At 41.4% G+C, this 15,789-nt stretch overlaps 1 protein-coding gene across 4 annotated transcripts in view; it reads right to left on the reverse strand.

The window, feature by feature from the left end:
• Positions 1-254: 254 nt before the first annotated feature.
• palm2akap2 (PALM2 and AKAP2 fusion) overlaps positions 255-15,789 on the reverse strand; it is a 75,839-nt gene continuing 60,304 nt past the window's right edge. For 2 of the 4 annotated variants that reach the window (XM_079364704.1, XM_079364706.1), the window contains exons 10-17: positions 9,539-9,760; positions 9,024-9,383; positions 8,640-8,738; positions 8,453-8,554; positions 6,844-8,290; positions 6,071-6,249; positions 5,211-5,249; positions 255-3,686 (exon numbers count right to left, since the gene is read on the reverse strand). In XM_079364704.1, coding sequence (XP_079220830.1) covers positions 3,552-3,686; positions 5,211-5,249; positions 6,071-6,249; positions 6,844-8,290; positions 8,453-8,554; positions 8,640-8,738; positions 9,024-9,383; positions 9,539-9,760 — 2,583 coding nt within the window. In that variant the 3' untranslated portion in view covers positions 255-3,551. The remainder of the gene's footprint in view (positions 3,687-5,210; positions 5,250-6,070; positions 6,250-6,843; positions 8,291-8,452; positions 8,555-8,639; positions 8,739-9,023; positions 9,384-9,538; positions 9,761-15,789) is intronic. The other 2 variants (XM_079364705.1, XM_079364707.1) reach the window with 2 other exon arrangements.

A 15,789-nucleotide genomic window follows, 5' to 3' on the forward strand; every position in this document is an offset into this window, starting at 1 on the left:
AATCATAGTGTTGGGAGTACCGAAAACTGTAATATATGATGTAATTTCTTTAAAAAAAAAATCAAAGTGGAGAAGCTGGAAAGTTACGCATCTAGTGTTGCCAGAAATAGTTAAGAGATGCCAAAGTACTTGGTCATTTTTTATGCTTTTCTTATTTGTAAGCTCACACAATCTAAACATAAAATGAAACAGCGACAAAGAAAGCAAGTGTTTAAATTACAACACATGAATTAACCACTCAGACATCCCACATGTACGGATTTTGTTTTTAATGAGAAAATAATCATAATATGTATAGTAGGTGTATAACTGCGAGCCTTACATGTACTATAAAATAACAAAGCAGAGTATGAGCATACAAGTGGTTAACATAATGCTGTATAGCGTAGAATAAGATCGCTGCATCACACACAGACAGTGTGCGTCCCATACTGAAGCTCTGCAGGTGAAAAAAACAAGCTAACAGCATTTCAAATGATAAATACATCCTCTCTCCACCATGAATTCAAACATCAAAAGCATCATAATAATAATAATATTATTAATCATTTGTAATAAGAAATCACACCATTTCACTTCCTGTGTATGTGTGATGGTAATTACCATTTCAAAAGCACTATGTTCTTGATGAGAACTCAAAACAAAGATGGAAGTGTACTGACGTGAGGAAAGTTCACATGTCTGTTTGTGTGTCTATATGTATAACACAGTTTTCCCATGTGCTGCTGCAGCTACAGTAAAGTACAGAAGTTGCTGTTTGCTTTTGCATTTTAAAACTTTACTATGAATAAAGCACAGACACATTGGATGCTTAACTTGCATCCAGAATAGCCTACTGGTCTTTAACATTGAGCTGTATGTGGGTTTTTTTTACCTCTGAAATCAAACGTCTCTCACATAGAGATTATTGATTAATTCATTAATTTCGTACTGTCTGACTGTACAAATAATGTTTCTAATATCTGGACAAAAAAATGTCTGTCTGTCTGTCACTGTACTATCAAAAGGACAAATTATAGTATTTTGTCCTTTAACTCGTGGCAATACAAATCTTAGGTAAGCATTAGTTGCTCCTGTTAAATTTGTGGGATGAACACTCTTTCTGCTGTACCACAAAAACATCTCATTACAAATTGGATACGACCACTTTAAATAGCTTCATATATTATTTTGCATGTATTACAACAAAAACCAGGAGAATTATCTGGATGTGGGTTTTGTGTTTCAGAGGAAATGGGCACATCACAGAGAGGCACGAGTCCATAGTTTTTGCTTTTGGTTGATGATACTGGCACTGCAATCCCCTCAAAGAGCTTACCAAAAAGAGATCATTAAATAAATTCACATCAATTGCTATGATAAACTTATCCTGTGCTCAGGACTGGGCTTCCCCAATAAATATAGTATGGTAATCACTATGGTTAAATGTTAGTATGTGTCCAATTTTTTTTTTTTTTTTTTTTACGTGTGCAATTTTACCTCAGTGCACATTTATCATTCAAGCATTTAGCTGAGGATTTTATTCAGTGTGAGCAAGGTTAGTTCCTAAAGGTTAGTCCCTTGCTGAAGGACACTTAAACAGGACACTCTAGACGTGGTGATCAAAACTAACCTGTGCTTTACTGGAAAATCTTTATCACCATCTTCCTACAAATCAATCTCTCAGGCTTCAAAAGACAAGCTGACAAAGATTGTACAATTAATTTTCCAATTTTTCTGATTAAGTGGTCTTACAGTAAATACGGTTTCCACAGCCAACTAGGCACAGATTTACTTAGAAATGTATTTTTTAGAGACATCCCAGTAGGCTCCTAGGACTAAATAATTATGTTTTATTGTGTTAACTGTTTAAGTTTTGACGATGAACATTGTTGTCTACGCCAGGTGAGTCCACAGTATCACCATCTCACAAAGACCTGTAATTGCAGTTTATCATATATAGAAAGTCTCATAATTCTGCACACCAAAAAACTTCTCAATACATTTAGTAAAAAAAAAAAATCAGACGACCTCAACTTCTGAATCTCCCCTTGAACAGACATTCAATCTGTTGTCGCAGCTTTTTGTGTGCTTGTTTCATGTTTGAATAGGAGTGTCATTACATGCACACAATCAAATCCTCTTCAATAGGCTTAAAAGCAAAGGCTTACTAAATAGCAACATTCTGTTTTGGTATAACAAACATTTATAAAAAAAGCCTTTTTCAATATCTTTTTCATCAAACTGTATCCTCAGCTAGCAAGGTTTAGCAGATACATGGCAGTTGCCCACCTGGAACCGCAAAATATGTTCATAGATCAGATACACAGTCCTACCTCAGCATAATACATGAAACAACTGCTTACATCAGAAAGCACAGGTCAAGAAAGCGACGTAGCCTGCAAAGGTAAAATACGTGATTTTTGGAGTATAAAACCCCTGACACAGCCCTTTAATTAAATACAAACACTGACTGAGGTGACGCAAACATGACACCCAGTTAGCCGCCCTCCTCTCCACCTCTTTAACTAACACAAACAACTCTACCAGACATGAAGTCACTGAAGAAAAGTGTCTCATACACAGATCTATAATCTAGTCGCATACTTTAACTGTAGTAATGCAGAATAGCAGAAGAAAAAACACATACATACTGTATTGTGCATCCAACAATCACTGATGTTCTAAGGCAAAGTTGAACATTGATGCTAGTTAAGCTACCTTGCTAGCATTTGACAGCTCATGGAGGCTGACCCTTGAATGGGCACTTAAGATTTATGACAGATACTGGGATTGCAAAGCTCCGCTAACATGTAATACACAAGAGGACCTGCAGAAAATACATCTTTGTGGATTTTGAAAGTGATGCTTCTGCTCACATATAGTTCAAAAAGCATTCAGCGTTCCAAAATCCAGGTTAAGATATTTGAAATTACAGATGTTGTGTATGACTGTGTGATCAGGCTTCATTTTTTTCCTTTTTCGTGAAATCTTTATAGTCACTCTGCACGCACCTGCTTTTCCATTTCATGCATTTTCTTTTCTAGAAGACTAGGGGTTTATATTATTCACCTTCTTCCAAACCACCAACTTTAACTCCTGCAGGCAAACCTGGCTTCATAAAATCTTTACATCTCAACCTGTATTTCAATAAAAAGTTCCAGGTGATTGAACAATCCTATGAATATTTAAGTCATTCAGCGTCTACAGTCTATTAAAAATCTTTGATCCCAAACGTGTTTCCTTAGCAGTGCTCTTAAACCACCATAGAAAGAAAAAAATCCCTCAAAGTGTCTCTTGCATCACCGACCTTCTTTAAACTCATCTGAACACTTTAAATGTTTTTCACAAACGCAGTCTCTTTACATACTTTTGCTCCTTCATTTCTCAGGGCCACAAACCAGCACTTGATGAATCTGTTAAATGAGACCCCAATGGGTCATGTGATCTTCAGAATACTAAAAGTGAAATAAATAGATTCCTTCTTGTCCTTTATCTCTCACTTCTTCTTCTCCTGATGTCTGTTCCTTTAGTCTTTTCATCCTCCCTTAACTGTATCTAAAAGTAGCTTTTTACTCCTCCTCTTCTTCTTCTTCCTCCTCCTCCTCTTCTTCCTCCTCCTCTCCTTCCTCGTTGGCATAGATACCTGCTTCCCACTTCCTGGCCATGTCGCTTTTCCTCCTTGTGACACGAGTGGCCTCGAGGACCTGTCGATTAGATGAAAGCCCATCAGAGGAGAACGGAAACAGAACCGCAGGAACACGGCACACAGTGATTTTAAAGTGGCATGCAGTGTTTGTCAAAAACTGAAGCAGCGCTTGGTCAAACTGTCCTTCAGTAAAGTGTAATCTGTACTTATCAAAGTAAACCACAAATAGAAGCGCATCTGCAGTATTTGACAATAAATACAAAGGTGATTTCGCTCCACTTCAGGGATAGTTTCATGCTTTGATCTTTAGTTCATGTTTCACCATGAGTTGCTGAGACACACATAATCTCACACATACACAAACATTGACTTACAAACACATTAGCACATCTTTGCACGCAGAAAAGATGTCGCTGTGAGAGAGAATACCAAGGTGAAGATACTGTAATGTAGACTTTGGGTAAAGGTCGGTTGTATATTTCTGACACAGTGGGAACGGTGAGGTGAACAGAAAACAGTTTTCATTAAACTGGGCTTCTACTCAAGCTTCTACTTGAGCAGTTAACTATGACCTCGATGTTCAAAGTCACCCACCGCATAAATATATAACTCAATAAAAGATTTTTTTCAACAGATCATATTTTGACATTAAAAATTACCCATCCACATTTTGTTGATGTGAATAAAGCTCCCATTAGGAGTTGTAGGTCTTCATTGATTCTGGCGACCCCTGGTGATGTCTCTTTCTATTATCTCTTTGATGATTTTGTCCTGTACATATGGGTTGTATTTTTCATCCAAAACATCTCCCCCTCCCTGTTACTTATATCACCACACTTGGATCACTGATTGCTAAACTTTGTTGTGGAAAAAACAGAAGACTGTTTCTGCAGCTTCTGACACCTGCCATCTGCAGCGATTTTAGAAAAAGTAAAAATAACAAAAGTCGTCATGCTGATGATCGTGTTTGCTTCTGCGGGTCATACAGAGGCATCATTATTCATGTCAGACTGTTTCATAGAAACTCCTCACAGTAGCTTTAACTATTAGTTTTTGTTTACTGAATGCTACTGTCTTGGGGCTTGAAGGGGATTAAAGGTCACACCAAATCCAGGAACAAGCACATGCAGCACCAACACCACACAGTAAGACAGAAAAGCAGTGAGACCACAAGCAGACCTGGGGTCAGATATAAACTTATCGAAGGTTTTCTTGAAAGGAGCAACTCAATCTTGAGTTTAAATAAAATAAAAGATCCCTGTCTTAAGTACAGAACATATGTGTGTGTATATATATATATATATACACACACACTGTATATATATATATATATATATTATCTACAATGGTACAATTTAGTGAAGGAAGAAAATAATTGCAGTTGAAAATCTCCACAGATGTATGCAAACGTTTAAACTTGAAAGCAATGTGTACAAAAAAGAAAGAGTTTCTTCAACTTCTACAGACACAATCCAAATCCACACAGGAATGAAGTTCTTGTATGCTTTCACACTCCACTCTGACCCAGGTCTGTTAGTATTGGCACTTATTTGAGAGAACAGGTTCAGGGTGTGACAGGTACCTCAGTGGTTACCTCTTTAGCCAGCAACAAACGGGCATACTGATCGACCAGCAGGAGAGAAGCGACAGTACACATAATCAACACATGTGATGTCATTATGGAAAAACAATAAGATCAACAACAACCCTGCTGCATATCTAAGACTACAAAATGGCATACATATGGGAATGTGACATCAATTGTGCTGTGTTGCTAAATAAATAAAAATCATTTCAAGTTTTTTTTTTTTTTTGTCCATCCTGAAAGCCATTTTGCAATATAATTATTCCTTCATTCCTTTGGAGACATTCAAGTCTGCCAAAATTCAACATTTCCTTCCAAAAACGACTTACACACTCAGACACTCAGCCAGGAGCATAGTGTGACATTAAAAGACGCATTTAACTGAAAGCAAAAAGTTGAGCCAGGGCAGAAATCCCCTGATGGCTTATGTTTTACTTTCAATTTCATTTCCTGTTTCAGGCTTGGAAATTCCCGCTGGTGTTGTAAAGTATCTACTCATTGTGAAAAGTTGCTCATGGATAAAAGCTTTGCATCAGACTGAAAGTACTAAATCAAGGCAGTGAAAAGAGTCAAACAAGCTTTCAATTATCGCAAGCTGCAACAACCTATCAATCACAAAAATGAAATACTATATCAATCTTTAAAGTATAAATTACTTAGAACCCACAAATAAGGGTGTTTAAGTGAACAGCTGCGCACATGAGGTGTCATGTCTTTGTTTTTTAAGTTGTCTGAGATGGACTGGTTTTAATTAAAAGCACTTCTTATTTTTCTATCGGCCTAACAATTGTAAACTTAATTTTAAAAAGTATTCCTTTCTCTAGGCTCATTCCTTTACTCCAACTTTGAATACTTACACTGTTGTCCTCTAGTTTCTCCTTCCTCTTGACCTTGTGTGTCTCATAGTCTTCCATGAGGGTCTGCATGAAGTTTTTGGGGCGAGATCCTCCAGAGTCCTCACTGCCGGCGTCGGACAGGGCTCCTTCTGAGGGCGAAGGTGAGACAGGCGGTGCAGGCCGGACCTTCTCAATCTTTCCTGCACATCACAGAAAAACACCTCTGTCAATCTAGTTTGATAACAACAAGTGTATTTAAACTGGAGGGACGATTTGTTTTAGTTTAAGGATCAGTTTTTAAGAAGCAGGATTTCATTTTTGTCCCCTTTTATTCCTGAGTACTTAATGTTAATTACACACAAAAACAAATGGCACTGAACATCCCACTTATCATTGTTAAAATTAACCACTAGCAATAGTAGCTGCCTGTGTACACAGATTTGTTAGTATGCTACGAATTAGCATTAGCCAGGTCAATTGTTAACTGTTTTTTTGTTTGAAAATGTTAAAAAATCGATCAGCCAATCATTATTTGTATAGTGCCAATTTATAACAAGTGTTATCTGAGGAGACTCTTTACAAAAGAGCATAAGGGATCATATGCTAATAGGCTAGTTAGCATGCTAGAGTAAGTGCTTATGAATTTGACCTGATTATGGAGATAGATAAATATTAATAGACAATATGAATGTCTGCGCAAATCCATTCACTACTTCATGTGTTATGTCAGTGATAAAAAACACAACCATAACAACCTCGAACCCGGTGTCTTATACATTGATGTCCTGTCTAACCTGGAGCAGTCCTCGTGGTCAGTGTGAGTCTAGCAGGCAGGCTGTTGCTCTTCTTCTTATCTGCTGGGGAAATGGTGGTTTGACGCATCCCTGTCCTCACGTTACCATGACTGCTGCTTGACATGTTGCTGGCACGGACATTAATGACGGGCTGTGTCTCCCTTTGCTTCTTTAGCTCCTCCTCCCTCTGCTGAGCTGCTCGTATCTCCTCCTCAATCATTGACAAAGTTCGCTGCTTCTTGGAGCGCAGGCGAAACGGGCCGCTGGCTGGCTCAGCTTCAGGGGCTCGGGCTGCTGCCGCTGTGCTGCGCAGCTCAGCCGCCTCTGAGTATTTACTGAAGTAGCTGTACTCTGGTTTCTCCGGGCTTGGAGGTGAAGGAGGGCGGTAGACTGGGCTTGGCCTGGGAACTGGAGCTGCCTGGGCAGGGGCATTGGCTGGAGTTGGGGCTGAGGAAGCAAGCGCTCTAGCATAAGAGGACTGGATTTTGATCCTAGGGCCTCCGTCTTTGGGTCTCTGTGGAGGAGAGACAGGCTGAGTAGGAGGTGGAGAAGGTGCCTGGAGCTGCTGCTGTGGACTGGAGGGCTGCAGCTGCTCTGGAGCCTGTTGTGATTCTAACGCTTTCTCTTCAGAGATGACTCTCACATCGGGGCGTCTCTCTGGCTGAGGGGACAGGTTCAATGGAGCAGGACTGGACGACCCTGGTGAATGAAGACTTGGAGCTCCACCAGAAGATACAGGAGAGGAAGAAACTGGCACTGGGCTGCTTGCAGAAGCTGTGGATGGAGAAACTGGGGTGCTCAGTTGTGAAGAATTCAAGCCAGATGGCTGCCACTCCTCTCCATTCTGAGCTGCTAGGGCATTTTGGATGGCATTTTGAACCAGCACCCCAGCATGGTACTCCAGCTCATCTTCTGTTGGAACACCACTGGTCTGTCCATTGACTGGCGTGGTGGGCTGAGGGGTAGGTGGTGATAACGGAGTAAGAGGCAAAGGAGTAGGTGGTAGTGAAGCCCCACTGTCAGAAACGTTATCCAGGCTAAAGACAGTGGTGTCCTGAGAACGGACAGACAACTCGTCCAATCCTGAGTCAGACTCCTCAGCATGAAAAGCTGGATCGAAATGGCCTTTCACTTCCTCTTCCTCACGCAGGATTGTCATGACAGCTCGTGCACAAGTAAATTCTCCTGCCAGTCCTTCATCAGACCAGGACACGTGACCCTCCCCTGTTTCTGCAACAAAGTCGCTGCCCCCCTGGCTCCCCCTGGTTATGGATTTAGAAAAAGGTTTGGCAGAGTATATGTGAGGAGCTATGTCCCTTTTGGTGGCATTGCCCTGCAGAAACTGCTTCCTGGCTAATGAAAAGTCAATCTGCTCCTCCACAATGTCCTCCTTGCTGTGTAGTTCCGGGTCAAATGTCACCATCGTAGGAGGACCTGATAACTGGGGCTGCAGATTGAGATGGGTAAGCAGAGGACCAAAAGAGAGTTAGAAGCATGTGGAGGGAAATAAAAATCACATTATATACAAACACAAATCAGTATTGCCTCAGGATGGTGTATTGTTTGGAGTTTGTCAAATGTGCGAATGTGTTGTGGTGTGCTTGTGTACCTGTGCATATGCATAGGTATAATTCTGTTTCTGCTGCTTCCTCTCCTGGTATTTCTTGAGAGACTCGAGCTGCTCCGCATCCAGTTGCTCTTCCAAAGGAATCTTGGAACAAATACATGGATTATTAAATGAACACAAGAACAACACAAACCGTTATTTTAGAAAGTCAAATGAACAAAAGCTATACCTCCTGAGGAGGGTTCCACCAGCGCTGGGCGATCCCGGGGTTTTTCTTTACTGCCTGGCCTTTGATCAGCTGCTGACGCTCGCGCTCCAGCTCCTGAACCTGATAAGGAGAAGAAGAATAAATTGAAGAGAAATGAATATGAAAATTAAAAAAAAAAACATTCTTTTTAACAGGAAAGTGGAAAGACTAGGCTACTAGGAAAGAGACTGGGGAGGGGTAAGGACCAAAGTACCGAGCTTCGTGGATCTGGGACTATAGTCTCTGTACATGGAGCGGGATATAACTGCTAGGCTCTTTGGCACCCCATGAACAGCATTCTCTTTATCTGTCCATGTGTGTCTGAATTCTTCCCTAAAGTGGTCAAATTATCCGACATTCATGTACCTCCTCTGAGGGTCGTCTTCTCGTCACACGGACCTGCTGCTCCTCTCCAGGGGAGAACAGTTTTGCCGGCCGCTTCTCTTCTTGAAATGCTCTCAGCTCAAACTTGGCTCTGCTGCTCCCCGACTCCTCTCCCTGCACGTGCCCGTTGGTCCTCACTGCCGAGTCAACCTGGTGAACGATTGTGGTTTGCCTCTGTCCCTCAACCACAACATGATGGTTGACGGGTGAGGAAGCTGACACACACACAGAAGGAGAGTGGCCGTCAACGCTTATGGCTCTGGTGTGTTCTGAAGGAGAAGAGTTCCCGTTGGTGGGGGTTTCTGAGGCAGCGTCCAAAACCTGGTCCAAGTAGCGGATCTCCTGTTGAAAGAGCAGATAGTGGCCTGTATGAATTTCTGCTCCGCTAAAATCAAATCACCACTAATCAAGATGGGGATGTATTCTACTGTATGTTCAATCAACATAAACAAGAAAGTTATAATCTGAGTCCAGTCCGGTTCAGGGAGCCTGCATACCTGCACCACCTCGCTGTCAGAATTCTCTACTTTCACACCAACTGCATTGTGGGCTCTGTTAGAGGGGCTGCTTAGGTAGTCATGTTGGATCTGCTGGCTCTCCACCTCCATGTTTGCAGGTCTGTCTGTTATAACGCTGACGGACTCCTGGAAACTGACGCTCTTCAAGGCTCGCTCTCTTGGTATGGGGTCACTGACATCCTCTGCCGCCCGCCAGGATTTCTGTCGACAAACAAAAAGACATGGAGTTCAGAGATTTGAGCGAATAGAGGTGCTTTTCACTGTCACCTGAACGTTCTTATATAAAAAAAAAACAATAAAAAAAAAACAATAAAGAAGCAATTAAAAGATAAACTGCCATTCTCAGGATATTTCACAGAGAGGTCAGACAAACATCACACCTGACAAAAATATATCTGTCTGCAATGCAGTAGTGTTAATCCTCTGCAGCAGGAGGGGAGTTTATTGTGTAGGTTCCCACCACTAGGGGGCCCCCTCCATCTCCCTTGTTGCTTTAGCAGCTATAACAGACTAGAAACATAGCAACAAAACTGTTTTTGTTTTCTTTTAGTGAAGCATCATCTGACACTCTGGAATTACGTTTTACGACCACAGGTGATGGACTTTTTCAGATGGTTTTTCAATTCTTCTCTCTTTACCCACTTTCACTGGCTGTATTTTCCCAACATCAGCTGTTTATTGAACAGTTTTGCTGATGTGTTTTTGTGCTTTATAGTGCCAGGCTTGAGGCCACATCATCACTTGACGTTATGAGAGAAATGAATAGATTCCAAAAACTTAATTTCCCTGCTCAATTAGTCCCAGGAGAGGATGAAAGGAGTTGTCACAACGTAATGAAAGGTCCCTTCAGAGGCTTCCAAATGAAATGAGTTGTCAGCTTAGTAATATACAGCACACACATTACTGTAATCCACAGGTGATTGACAGTTGAAGCACGGTTAAATGATTCATATATTTTTTTAGAATAAAAGAGCAATATAACTCTTACTTGTCACATACAGTATTCTCCAATAAATCGTGGTTTACGTTTCACCCACAGAGTGAAAACAATGTGGCTGTGTGCTAAATAGACAAGTGGTTGGCAGACACTTAAGCATGCAGGGATCAAACCTGTGACCAGCTTTTGTAAACCATCCATCCAACGCATTCGACGCCAACATTTAGCAAGTAGCTACACTAACACACTCCTGTTTTTTATGGGGCTTTCTGTTTCTACACAAGGCAACAGACAAATACTTGCTTCCTGTTTTACTGCCCTGCACCAATTACACCTCTATGCCAAGGAGGTGTTTGCTCCCATGAAGGGTTTGCTGACCCTCAGCTCTGTAATGTGTGTGTGTGTATGTGTGTGTGTGTGTGTGTGTGTGTGTGTGTGGGGGGGGCTTAATGAGGATCACTTCAGTGAATTGGCTCACTGTTCACTTAAAGTGCTCAAAGCCATAAAGAGGAAGTCTTAACTTTTACCCTTTTTTCACTGAAAGAACCGGGCACTTAGTAAACAGTCCTTTAATGAAAACTATGGGAACTTCGACTATTGTGAAAGACATCAGGATTTGTTTCTGAAGAGCTCAGTGACAGCTTTCACTAAGAGAATCTGGTATCAAAACAAAAAGGGAAGTCTTTGCTAACTCGATATTATTTTCTTTCCTCCTTATCCCCTTTTCTTTCTTTCAGCTTCCTGGTCCTTCATCCCTCTTAAACCGAATACTCTTCCTCTTTTCAGCTGCTTTTCAAAAGTCTTCATGAATATACTGAAGAGACATTGCACACTCCCTTTTATGTCAACCACCACTTTGTATATCTTTCCTATTTCTTTTGTTTCTACTGAGAGATAATTTTAGTGACCCATCTGGCTAAGTCACATGCTACTTTCTGACTTTATGCTGGAGACAGTGATACACACTCTTTTTCAAGAAATATATCAAAGAGGTCCAAATCTACAAACCCTTCAAGTAAGTCATTGTTTTTGTTTATTTCATCGGTTTCATTCTGACAGATGGGATATGGAAAACAAATCCATCAACCAAATGCCAGTTTAAATGACAGAAAAGAGGAAAGACCACATTAACAAGTCATTCCCATTAAGAGGGAATCTATTGGAGGTGCATCAAGACGGAGTGTACACAGCCATGCTCGCTGTGAGGCTTCAGTGATTGAATCTAAATGCTTCTATAAGCATACTAATAAATCTACATGGCTTTTAAATGTTAACTTGATTCAAGTCATTAACATTCTAACATTTTCCTCGTCGTATACACAGCCGAGGATAATGGAAATGTCATTAGCTCTGCAGCTATTTGGACTTAAGCTGCATTAAACCTGATTACGGCTCTAAATGAGAAGTCTGAGGCTCACATAGTAGTGACAATTATGATGTCCGTGGAGGACTTGAGTGAGCGAAATGTGTAGAAATGTTTTCAACTGTTGCAGAGACAACCTCGCTGTGGTGTGAAAAGTAACGTCGGAGGATCAACAAAGTAGAAACATGAATGCTTAAATGTAATGTAACATAACTTTCCACATATAAGCGGTTGGCCAATCAATAATGCTCATTGTTTTAGTTTTAGTGTTCGACACTTTAGACAGACATTTTGTAACCTCTTTTGCTGCTCAGGAAGCATTAAATAGAAGTTCTCCTTTTGGACAAATTATCTGTTTTCCAAAGTTTTAACAGAAGCAACACAATTCTTTGCTTCACCACACCATTAATTATTACATAAAGTAATGTTCACAGTGTTCCTCTTCCCTTCTTTCCTTTTATCAATGTCGATGTCTGTATTTTATTTTAACTCCGACACTCCCAACAAGTCAAATGATTTGTTCACCTAGCTAATGGTGTTAGCGATCGTTTGAGGACCAGATGTCACTCCTCTGTACACACCCACACAGACACATATGACCCATTGTGTGTGCCATATGTGTGTGTCGGTCTGTGTGCAGGAATGTGTTTGTATGTAAGAGTGTGTGTCCAGCAGGCAGGACAGTACAGAGGGGGAGGATATCCTGTTACCGCCTGAGGAAAGCAGTACTACAAGAATGTCTCATATGCAATGTTATTCTGCCTCACACACACACACACACACACACACAGAGAAGGAGTGTGCATGTGACTCTAGTTGTGCAGCAGTGCATGCCGGTGTGAGACTGTTCTTCCAAGTGTGTGTATTTGTGCTGGATTTGTGTATCCACGTGTGTGTTTGACTCCTGTGAGGTGAGCTGACATTCCAGGCATAGCTGTCCTCAAGCCTCCGACTCTAATACTTGTGATGAGGGACACTGTACACCATGCCAGGCCGGCTTAAGGAGCAATGCGTGTATGTGTGTGTGTGTGTGTGTGTGTGTGAGACCGAGAGAAAGAGAGAGACCGAGAAGGACACAAAGAAAACTGCAACCAGAAGTCTCGAATTGCTCATAATTTAAGTACATGAAATGGCCTGCACAAATGTGTCTGTAACAGTAACCTTTATAGTCCCAGATCCCTGTGTTAATACTTGATAGTCACATAATAATACCTGAATACTTTCAACTCATGAGTCACCTACAAAGGGACGCAACATTAAGGAAAAACCTCCAAAGAGAAGACATTTTTAGAAGTCCAGTCGAAGTTAAGGGTCTATTTTTAGGGCGAGGATGTGGAGCTTTGAGTCCACTGTTTATTAATAACATAGGGTCGGCTAGGGTTGATTTGATTTGCATTGAACAACTTTCAAAAGCCCTAACATATTTGCTAAAAGTACAGTTTAAGGTGTCGAACAGGAAGGTTAAAAGAGTAGGGAATCGTTGGGGTCAATCCAAAGTAGTAACAGGCACAGTGATCCAATCATGAGTCTATCTGAGTCAGCTCACCGTCACTGTCAGTCTGCTCTATCTGAATGCTGTCTCATTCTCTGTTCCCATCACATCTGGAAATGCTTACGCTCCGACTGTGATGCACAAACTTCACAAACACACACACACACACACACACACACACACACACACACACACACACACAAACATACTGGGCTGCATGCCTGACATGCTGGTGGGGGTTTGTGTATTCGAAAGCATTTACCAGAATATGAAACACCAGAGTACAGTTACTTTCTGACTGGAAATAAACACACAACCTTGACGCCTGTCTCTATCTCGCAAACAAACATATTTTTATTGCCACGAATATCACGTCATAGCTCACGATGCAGCCAGAAGACAAGACAGGCCATGAAAGACTTCTGAAGCACGCGCGCGCTCACACACATACACAGACACACACACACACACACAGAAACTAAGTTTCAGTGTAACCCAGTGCAGTCAGTGTTCCCGGCTCTGTTTCCTGACTAAATACGATCCTGTGTAGTAACTGGAGCCTTCTGCTGTTCTCGCCTGGTGTTCTTCTACCTAAGTCACCTAGATTGTGAACTCGGGCCATGAAAGTGCTATCAGGTAGTTCTCATGATTTCACTCCGTTTCTCGCTTTTAACAGTCGGAAGGCGATACATGAAAGTGATGGGGTGACAAACAGAACAAGTGGCTCAGCTTATGGTAGATGACTGGTTAGCAGTGTAAGCAGTCAGACAGGTGGGTGCAAACAGGGAGCCAACAGCTGGCAGAAACATCGGCCAGAAGAGACTCAGAGACTCAGTAGGGTCTTTAGGCATCTTGAGGAAAGAGTACACTGTAAAGAATGCTCTTCAGGCATTAAAGCTGTTTTACGATTGGATAAACACAGCAACACTTGGACCTCAATTATGCTATCAATATTTAATCGAATACGACAAAGCACTGTTTGTGTGCAGTTTCGACTGGACACTTGCTCACGCTGTCAATTCCTTCCCAGTAGTCTCGTTCACTTTCACTTTCTATAGTGGAGCAGTTACTTCTAAGAAGAGGCTCACATTTTATCACAGCGATTGAAAGTGTTCCATTTAAAAGGGTTTTTTTTCTCTCACTTTGCTCACCAAATCAAAGCTAAATCTGTCCAACATTATGAAATGTCATACAAAGTAAAAAAAAAGCTGTCATGCAGTACTACTCAACAAAGTGAAATAGGATGATAGATAGGATTTGTACTTACCCACCACTCTGATAAATTCTTTGTGCCTCACACTGATTAGTCTATTTCAGTGACATTAGTACATCCATAAAGTACTGGAAAAAAAAACTTTTAGATTTTGTCATATAAAAGAAAATAGTCAAATCAATAGGTGCGGTTTTTTAAAATCTTTATCTGTTTGCTGTTAAGCTGTTCCCTTAACTCCTGCCTCGGTCCGTCCTGTTCCAGATAGTGGGAGTGCCGGACTTTTCCCTGGCCAAGCCTTTTCCTCCACTTCTTCTACTCCTTTTCCTCCCCTCCCGTCTCTTTCCTCTCCTCCACAAAGCCTCTCCTTTCTCAGTCAAATTCCTTGCTGACTGCTCGGTAAGTTGTGATGTCATGGCATAAATGTGTGTGTGTGTGTGTGTGTGTGTGTGTGTGTGTGTGTGTTCCTGCAGAAGCCCTCCCGCACAAAGACTTGGTCTGTGCAGACCCTCATACAAACACACACACATACACACGCACCAATAACATCCACCCTGTGGCTCCCCACTCCTCCCTTCCTATTACCAAGCCCTCTCTCGCTCTCTCTCTCTCCACTCCATATGTACTGTATGTAGCTCAACCACTTTCCCTTTAACCTTCAGCACCTGTTAAAACTGAGGAGAAGAGAGAAAGAGGCATGAAAGGCAGGCGATGATGAAGAGATGATGAGTGAAGAGAGGAGGAGGAGGTGATAAGCGAGGTAATGGTATTTTCTTTTGTCATGGTCACTGTGGGTCTGTTGACTCAGCCAAGCATGACGGAGAGACTGATGTACTGCTTGTATTCACCCACTCTTAAAGATGTAATGTAACCAAACCTCATGACTAATCTTGCCACAAAACCTCAAAGTTATAAGGGCTTCGAGTCGAGACTTTTATAGACGGGTATAATGCTAGTCATACAAAAAAAAAAAAAAAAAACTTAATGGAAGAATAATTCTTATGTGAATATCTAACGGAGGCCTTCAGCTTTATGTAACCTCCGTGCCAAAAATAAGACGTACACTGAAAGAAGTCGAATTCTACATTGTATCGTCACGCTGACGCTTCCTTTAATGGTGTGTTCCTGTTAGGTCATAGGATCAGGCCTGAAGAAACTGGAGCTGACCTGAGTCATGGTTCACTTTCCCTGCTCACAAACAAAACATCAGGGGCGCACTGGAAACACG

This window comes from Symphodus melops (assembly GCF_947650265.1).
Source record: "Symphodus melops genome assembly, chromosome: 16".
NCBI lineage: Eukaryota > Metazoa > Chordata > Actinopteri > Labriformes > Labridae > Symphodus > Symphodus melops.